This window comes from Ammospiza caudacuta, chromosome 6 (genome assembly GCF_027887145.1).
Source record: "Ammospiza caudacuta isolate bAmmCau1 chromosome 6, bAmmCau1.pri, whole genome shotgun sequence".
Taxonomy (NCBI): domain Eukaryota; kingdom Metazoa; phylum Chordata; class Aves; order Passeriformes; family Passerellidae; genus Ammospiza; species Ammospiza caudacuta.
In genome coordinates, this window is record NC_080598.1 from 50098975 (window position 1) to 50108706 (window position 9732).

General features: G+C 38.2%; 1 protein-coding gene across 1 annotated transcript in view; it reads left to right on the forward strand.

The window, feature by feature from the left end:
• SLC24A4 (solute carrier family 24 member 4) overlaps positions 1-9281 on the forward strand; it is a 74719-nt gene extending 65438 nt beyond the window's left edge. The window contains exons 14-16 of the mRNA XM_058807215.1: positions 700-812; positions 1423-1488; positions 3037-9281. Coding sequence (XP_058663198.1) covers positions 700-812; positions 1423-1488; positions 3037-3189 — 332 coding nt within the window. The 3' untranslated portion in view covers positions 3190-9281. The remainder of the gene's footprint in view (positions 1-699; positions 813-1422; positions 1489-3036) is intronic.
• The last annotated feature ends 451 nt before the right edge of the window (positions 9282-9732 follow it).

The following is a 9732-nucleotide window of genomic DNA, read 5'->3' on the forward strand; positions in this document are numbered from 1 at the left end:
ATTTATGTCACAGTTCCTTTTCAGTTCCTTCCTTTCCAGTATTCACTTAGTGGAAGTGATTCAATACTTAGGCCAGGTCTAAGGGAAGTTAGCAGGGACAGAAAGAATTTTGCCTTCCTTCTATCCACTGACACTGGTGCTGAATGAGATGCCAGCCAGTGGTGAGCATTAGAAGTAGATTTTGAATAATACTTAGGTACTTTACCACCATTTACCTTTCTTTTCCTTTCCTGTAGTATTTTGCTGTTTTTGAAGTGAAATTATTACTGATTAAGCCCCATGGAAGTGCATAATATCTTTGACTATTATCTGGTTAGTTATTTCCAGGATCTCTCTTAATTCACATGATGCAAAGGTCACAAATCCACATAGTAAATCCAGTACATAATCTTCTCCCTGTGGCTGCAGACTACCTAGAACAAGACTTTGACATAGACCTCAGGTGCTGCATGGCTACCACCCACCCTCTAAAGGCTTTGCAAGACACAAGGAAGGTGTAGTTGGAGTGAGCAATTTTTGCACACTTTTTTTAGAAGTCAGGCCAATGTTATGGAAATTGTCTCCCTACCTCAGATACTCTGGCCAGTTCAAGGGGGATTGGATCAATGCAGATCATTCCCCTTTAGCTTGCTCCAGTGCACATAGTAATAGCCATGTACTTTGATTTTATCAGAGTTGTTTCTTTTTTTTCCTCTGCAGGCCTTGGTGACATGGCAGTATCCAATACAGTAGGGAGCAATGTCTTTGACATTCTGGTGGGACTTGGTGTTCCATGGGGTTTGCAGACCATGGCGATCGATTATGGATCAACTGTATGTATACTTGGCAAATCTTTCATTTGCACTTTTATTCTATTTTGAAAAATCCTAAAAAGAAAGCATGCAAATAGAACAAATTTGAAACCATCCTGTTGGTCATGTTATTAGTTGCTAAATAAGGTGTTATTTCTTTGCAAAGGAACCCAGTTAAGAAAGCAATTTGTCTTCAACAAGCTGCAATTAATTTCCAGTTTGTCAACTGGAGTACATGCACTGTGTAGCAGAAAACTGTTCCCATGGGTGGTTCATGGCTCCATCATTTTCTTGCTACACAACTTACAGTAAACCTGTCTCCATGTACCTCAGCATTTTTGTACCTAAGACCAAATAACAGCATGTCTCTCTCTTCTGAGGATTTTTTACATAAAATCCGTTATAAATGCTCGCTTCTTTTTTTAATGGAGATGGGATTACTTTGCATTTGGTTTGATTCCTTAATCTTCCCATTCTTCATTAGAATACATCTGTTATGGATTTGCATAGTTTAAAATATGTAAGGCACTGTTCAAAGCAGAAGGTGGACTTTAAATCAGTAAATTGATTTTTGGTCACCAAAGCACAGTTACATGGTCAGCATTTTAAAAGTATTTTCTGATTTCCACAGGTTAAAATTAACAGCAAAGGATTGGTTTATTCAGTTGCACTTTTGCTAGGATCAGTGGCACTAACTGTAAGTATTAGAGCATCTACAATTATTTCAATTTGAAAATACTTGTTAGGTATTTACTTGTTACGGAAGGATAAAATAGAAATACTTAGCATTGATTTCTTCTAGCACTACCATAAGTTGAAGAGCTACCATTGTCCTCAGTGAGGACTGCAATCTGGCATTTGGTGCAAGAGATGCTGGATATGTGTAGATCCCGTGGATTTCAGTGGCAGTGTTGAAATTTTTGAATCCAACAGTACGTCTGTGGTCCTATGTCCATACCCTGGCCTGTCTCTAGGCTGAGACAAGACCTGTTGTGCTTCATCACCTTTGCCCTTTTCTCTGATTTCCAAACCCAGTCAAAATCAAGTGCTGTAGCCTAAACCCTTAGTGAAGACTGGTCTGTGAGGACTGTGAGCCTCAGGACTTGGATGAGACATGCTAAATGTGACTCAGCATGAGAGACCCTTGTAACCCATGACTTCTTAAGGTGAAACAATAATTCTGTTTGAAAAGTCAATTTTACTGGTACTTAAGGTCTGTTCCTGCTTGACTCCCAGGGAACGCTCTGTAGGAGGAATCAAATTCAGGTATAAGGAAACAAAAAGGTATAAAAATATCCACTTCTACTAACATCTTTCACTGATTGCCTGTGGAGGCGTTGTAGAGGAGGTGGTCACCACTGGAGATTTCACACTGTTGCATGACTAAGTCTTACAAAGCTTCACATCACCTGTGCATGACTTCAGTGGTAGAATGGCCAAGGCTGTCCACTCTGCTACTAACTTCCTATGTATCTGATCTATGAGGTGTGAGAATGTGTTCTTTCATTTCTTATCCCCAGCCTGCCACACTGCACAGTGCCTGTGAAACAGCACCGGTGTTCTGTGCACATTTGTATCTGGTGTTGCTGCATGCATATTGTTAATCAGCACATTGGGAAAAAATGGGAGGATTATGCAGAGGCATTACTGTGCTAGCCCTTCATGCTTCTCTGAAACGAGACTTTTCCTAGCAGAAGCCAGATCACCTGAGTTTGAGGCATCTATTACAGTCTCCTTTTTTCTGCTGAGTACCCTGATTTGCACAGACCCTCCCACAGCAAATTCAGAGGAAAGTTTTGAGCAAAATAATAATTCAGAGGCATTGAACACTGTGGAAAATAGATGCCTTCATGAGGATTTTGTTGCTTTGCTGCCTGTAACTTGTAAGCCCTTAGTTCTGGAGCTCAGCAAATAAGCAAGTAGAGCACCTCTTTTGAAGGTGTTGAGAATGGGCATTTGGTGCTGTTGCACTCCTGGGACATAAAGGATTTGCAGGGGAACACTTGAGGGAGGGACATTAATTTAGTTTAGTTCATTGAATATTTTGTAAAACAGTCATAGGACAACTGAGACTCAGAGCCAAGTCAACAAGGTATGTTGCCCTTCTGATCTGTAAAATACTGAGAGTATATTTTTGTGTTCCTGCAAGACCTCTAATTCAAAAGACTCTCATTTTTAGCTTATAATGGTTGTTTCCAGAAGGCTCCTTCAGAACTTTATTAACTGACACTCTGTTTGCTTGCAGGTGTTTGGAATCCATTTTAATAAGTGGAAACTTGACAGGAAGTTAGGCATCTACGTGTTGCTTCTTTATGCTATTTTCCTGTGTTTATCGATAATGATAGAGTTCAATGTCTTCACCTTTGTCAACTTCCCTATGTGCCGAGAAGAACTTTAAACCACAGCAAGGAGAGACACTGAAATTCTTCTGATTACACATGCTGTAAATGACAGGAGGCATTTCACATTTCTACCTTCTTTCCATCAATAATTTGAGTGTCATTCCTGCTTAATCAGCTAACGAGCACTTTTACCTATATGGGAGGAGAGCATACCTTTCTTTTAACATGCTAGCTGAAGGCAACCAAAGCATTTTGCTCCTCTTTGGATATTGCTGCTCTGTCATAAAGCTACATGGATCTTAAACAGAACTCTAAAAGGACCTGTTCCTGGGCATTCTGTTGTGGTTTTCTTTCTCCTTCTGCAGACAATCAACCACCACCATCACGGTTAGCAAGAGGATGGGAGAAAAATCTTCATAGTTCTTTTGGTTTTGACATTTATTTTCCATGGAAGGATAAGAGGCAAGTTCAGATCCTTTCTTGGCTCAGTCAGAATATTTAAACTACAGGACCAGAAAGTCCAAGGCACATATCATGGCATGCACTGTTGAGGATCATTTCCCCCTTCAAGTGCTCTGCTTATAGAGAAACCGCACTGACAGTTTTTGATGGCAATGCTGAATATTTATCACTCTGTTCAATGAACAATGTGGCAGAGAAAGAAGAGGAAATGGTTGTATGTTGTATCACTTGTGATGATGCACACTAGAAGTCAGAGTAACTGCATACCGAAGAAGAGAATTTACATGCAGAAATTCATACTTGAAAAATATGTTTTATTGTTAATAAGGAATGCTGTATACATAGATATAAACTGACATTTGTGGAAATATTACACCACAAAAGAAACTTTGCATTGGCCATTGTAAGCCCATTGTGTAAATTTAGAAGAAGCTAAAGAAATAAAATATAACTGGGTGCTCAGTAACTATCAGTTATTGTTATCAGCTGGGAGTGGTAGCTGAACATAATCCAGACTTTCTGACAACAAAACCCACCCTGATTATGATTTGGTTTGATTCAGTTTGATTGGTGAGAGGAAGAAGCTTATTTCATCAGTCAAGAAGCTGGTGTATTCTTCACCATATTTCTTATTCCCAGAAGCTTAATGAAGATGAATGTCTGACACGGAGCAGTGCAGATAAGAGTCACCCTGACAAAAGCAAGTCTGTCAAGAGAATATGGTCCTTGATTTGATTGCATGCAAATTTTGAAGCATGATATACTTCTTTTTAACCCTGAGTAGAAGCCAAGTTTTGATATCCTTTCCACCAGCATAAATCTGATACAAGTAATTACTCTGGATATAATTGACAGCAAGATCTGGCCCAGAGTATTAAAATAGCGGGTAACATTCCACAATTTAGCAGTGATATAATTGCAGATCACTGAGACAGCATATTTTGAATTGCTACTAAACTTTAAAAATATTTTGAAGCTGTATGTGAATGATCACATAAAGTTTCTGAAGAAGCACAGTTACCTTTATACATAGATTTTTAAAATTTTTTAATTTTTATAAACCAACCAAACCTATCAACTAACAGTTGATGTGTTTTTAAATGTATTAATATTTTCCATTAAGACTAAATATAAAAAAGTGTCAATGAGAATTACTATAAAATATTAGCAAATAAGCACTTACTCAGAAAGTTCCTTCTTTTGACATGTATGACAATTATGTTTAGCCAGCTGACATGCAGAATACTGTTTACACCAGGCAATGAGTTTACAACTAAAATGATTTCTTAAATTATTTTAGAATAAATTAAGGAGTGTATGCTGCTGGTGGTGTTTTTTTAAGAATTGGGTCCATTCAATGTGATTCTAAAGAGAAAAAGAGCAACACATTTGTTATTTGCTTTACATTTTGTTACAAATGTCAGTATTAGTATCCATTTAGGGTTTCTTACCTTAATTAAACGGTTGTGTCATTAAGCTAAGAACTAAAGATGGACACAATTACAGCATTACTAAAATGCTTTATTAAATAGTCAAGAATGGCAGTAAATACATTTTATCTCAAGTATGCCAATGACCCCATTTCCAGGCATTCACGACGTTTTTGCTGCAGTATAAAGCTGAGGAGATGGAATTCATGTTCATCTTGAAGTCTTCTGTTGCAGAAAAGCTGTGAAAATGCAGCATAGTGCTGCACCACTGTAGGAATAGCCCTCCCTAGTATTCCTCTCTCCCCTGCTGTCTCTCAGGAGGACAGTTCACTGCTGAAAATCTGGGGATGACTTAGATATGAGACTGAAAGGAGCAGAGAGAGAGGCTGAGTAAATGGGTTTTTTCCTATATTCTGTTTTTGTGGTCTTGGAGAGCTGTCTCCAAGCAAACATTTGCTCTCCTGTGCACAGTTCAGGCAGCTCAGTTGTCTTTACGTAATAGAAGAGTAGCTCCAAAGCCTGATTTTGAATGCATGGTGATCAGCTGAGTTGACAGGGATAAGGGCATCAAAGTTTATAGTGCCAGATCTAGAAAATTGTATTGTACCCTCATATTTCTGAGCCAGGAAATTTTAGAAGAGTATAGGCACCATTTTTTTCTGTAGCAGCTGAATTTCTGTCCAAATATACATGAATTTTGTTTGCTAATTCCATAAGTCCTTCACACATCATTTAAAATTACTCTGCCTAATCTGAATATCACCTGCTCCAGAAAACCAGTGTTGTCTTTTAGCAGAAACAGAATCCAGAACGACCCTTACAATGTGTGGCTAGTTCCTGTCATCTAGAGCTCTCCCTGAAACATAAACTCACTTCAGGACAATTAATATTGAATTCTAATGCTGCATTTCATGGAGTGTTCCCATCTGCATCTACTGCTATGAGACAAGTATCATGCTGTGCTTGTCATCATAAATAACATTAGTAGGATTCTCCTTTGACACCACCACATGACCAAGGATGTATTGTTTGCCAAAGAATTATGAGATGCTCTGTGAGGGCTTTGATGACACATGATCATATGAAGTACTTCAAGAAGCTCCTAAGTAGTCCATGTCCATATGCTAAAATAAATAGTTACACACTAAGCCATGCAGGTAAACTGAATGTTCCAAGAAAGATGTGATTGACAAATTGTTGTATTTCAGATAAACCCACATCAGAATGTATCAGTAATTCAGGAGGCTATTGCTGAGTAATAACAGACTAGTGCCTTTCACATGTACACAAAGAAAGGAAAATAAAAACATTAGCTTGTGTGGTCAGGAAGCCATTAAATATGTTGCCATTTTCTAGTCAAGCAAAGGAGTGATTTGTGCTTGGCTCTGTGCTGTTAGCACAGCTCTATATTGCAGCTGTTTGGATTGTATCTATAAAATTTTGCAGCCATTTTGTTTCACTAATCATTGCAAAAGTTATCTGGCTGAGTTTGGAATGTATGTCACCATGTTCTGTAAGTTAATGTTCAGCTCAAGAGTGAAAAGAAAGCTGGTGGATGTGAGAGAGAAAACTGTTAGTGTCATCTGAAATTTGCCAGCATACTAACACTGAAAAGTAACACAACTCAGAAAAAGATATCCCATATCCAGCAAAGCTTAACTTCAATAGGTTTGATTCCATTTAAAGCTAAGCATCTATCCAAGTGCCTTGCTGGATTGTGTCCTAAGATGACAGCAGAGTATGGTTTCTGGGTTTCTTACCATAGCCAGTTCTTTCCATTGGTTTTGTGGTCTAAAGATTTTATTTCATTGTCAAATTAAAAGATTTGACCAGAATCTGTGGACTTCTGCTCTGCTGATACCACTTTAGATTTCCACTCTTGTAAATAAGAGAACTTGTTCCTTGTCTCAGACTTCTCAACTGTGCATCTTCCCTTGTGTATGAGCAGGAGCAAAACTGAGTTACAGCTGGCCAAGGAGGGCTTTCAGCAGCTCCTTTGAACTGCAGATCCCCTGGAGTAGCACAGTCCCACACAGACCCATGGAGTGCAATCCTCTCTCTAGCAAGGAACTGGGAATGTTTCCATTGTGTTCAGCAGTGTTTGATTCCATTTATTTACCATAACAATTGAACTGCATTATAAGGTATTGCTTGAGTAAAGATTTCAAGCTCAGGATCTGCATGTCTAAATCTAAGGAGCTCTAGGTATGGTTATCTTAATGTCTCTTTGATGCTCTAAGGGCTTCTCTCTGGGCTGAAGTCTAACCTAGAAGAGCACCTTAAGTCTTTCCAACAGGTACAGCATAGTCAACCATCTTTTTCCTGGCTCAGTCTTTGGTGTGCCAATTTTATTTTGTTTTTATATGCTTGCTGCAGCTGTAACAAGCAAAGTTAGCTTCTGGTTTTAGGTTATATTTGTAAGCTTTCTGTCAACATGTAAACAAATGGCAAAGGTCTTTACTAATCTAATACTTAGCAATTATAGAGAAGATTCTATTCTCTCTTTGATTTCCCTTGTGACTCTGCTTTAATTACACTTGTTTCTATTATGTGTTTGCTCTAGGTGCACAAATGCCTCATGAGTTTTGTTGTCTTCCTTTCTTGCATTTCTTTCAATTTTAATGCCATTTACTCGTGTCCCACTGTTAGTTGGTTTTGGTAGAGTTCTTTAAGCTGTAGAAATACTGTCTGATTATTCATGCCAAGGAAAGATCAGATGTATGTAATACAAAATAGACACTAAAATAACTCTGAAAGCCAGGTGAAACCAAAGAATCTTCCTAATTGAAGATTGGAGCATAATGTTCTGTCATTGCGAGCCTCAGATCTCTCTGTTATTTGTGTTTAAACATTCAGAAGAAAATCTCTGCAGCTCATACATTTGCTGTGCAATTTTCTTTCTATTTTCATGAGTCTGAATGCCACATTTTTCTTTTTGTTAGATGGTGACATTTATGTGATGGTTACACAGGTAAATGACAGTGTTTAGTTGCAGCAATTCTGTACCAAACCTGTTATTATTCCATTGAACCTTTTGGAAAAGTCTGTATGCAAGCGATCAATGTCCTGCTGAAGAAGGGAATGTCATTCAGCTGATGTGTGCATTCCACTTTCCGACCTACTGTGTACATGTTTAAAAGCCTCTTTTTCAATAACTTGAGCACTTTTCTCATATTTTCCCCCATGTGAGGTCCTGATGGTTTTTCCCCAGAGAAGTCCGTGAAGTCCTGTGCTGTCCAGTCCTCTCCTGACACGTGAGATGTGTGGCTGCTTCCCCACAGCCAGGATGTGCAGTGATTGTGGCAGTTTGTTCATCATGTGGCTCTGCTTGCTCCCATCCATTGCACTGTCTGAAATGAAATAACTATGGGAAATTAATGCCAGTTGCAATTTAATTCTCTTTTTCACTTGCACAAAGAATGTAGGCAATCATTGCTGTCCTGTCACTGAGATGATCTTGATAAACTTGAACGACAAATAAAAAGATTGGTTTATAGCACTAGGCATGGTAGCAAATTCTATAGGTATCAGAAAATGTGAAAACCAGACAGATATAATCTCTAGAAAGATCAATAAAAACTGAGATGCTTCCTTTCAGAGAGTTTTTGCAGAAAGATTATGGCCTTTATTCATATACCAGTTATGTATGCAAAGAAAACTTGTAAATCTCCTTCCCCAGCGACACCTGGGTTTCAAATGGCTGTTACTGCAGCAAAGTTATGACCAAATTCTTGCCTTCACATTCTTAGGAGTGGTGCCAGTGTTCCTTAGTGTCCTGGTAGTTGGCACAAATTAGTATCAGTGGAACTGAGCATAGAATTTGGCTCATGGTATCTCCTCCATTGCAAGAAATTCTTTGAAAGCGTTTATGGTCACTAAAATAACTTCTGAACCTTTTAAAAACCTGTGTTTCGTATTTGCAGTGCACCCTTCAGAGGTGCAATACCTCTTTAAATATTATGAAAACTTTCTAGAACTGCTTACTTTGAAAACAGAAAGGGATGGGTTTGTAAACTGTAAATAACAGAAATCTCTCATGTTACTTATTTTTTCAATGACTGTGACCTTATGCACTGTGAATGCTCTGTGATATGGGGTCCATTGTACAGATAAACATGTCATGAAATCCAAATGGATTTAATGTGATAATTTGTTACAAAATGTTGGCATGATATTTGATTATTTTTGTTGTGAGAATTTTAAAAAATAGTTAACTCAGCATTTATAAAGATTATAGCACTCAGTATTATAATGCACTATATAAAAATATGTACACTATCAATAAATTATATAAACAAGAGTGATTGCTGTTTTTTTTCTCAGATGACTAGTAGATGTGAAACATTCTCATATATATTGTTGAAAATCTAAAATTTCAGACATGTGCCTACAAATGTTAACTTTTTGGAGAAATCTGGACCCTGCTGAACTGAGTGACAGAAGGCCCCACATTCTGTGTGTTCTAGGGAGTATTGCCTGGATCAAGCCAATTTTTGGAGTGAGTTAAGTGTATTGGTTTGATTTGCAGCAATTCTGAAACACACAATTTGCTCTTTTGGGACCAGAAAACTGAGAGCTCAGTTTGCTGAGAACACAGTTTGCTGTACTGAGGCACTGATCCAGAAGCAATTCTGGCAACCTCGGAAAAGCCCTGATCAAGAGCATTTTGGCTGCCGCATCCTGTGACATTTTGGTGTCCAGCAGGTT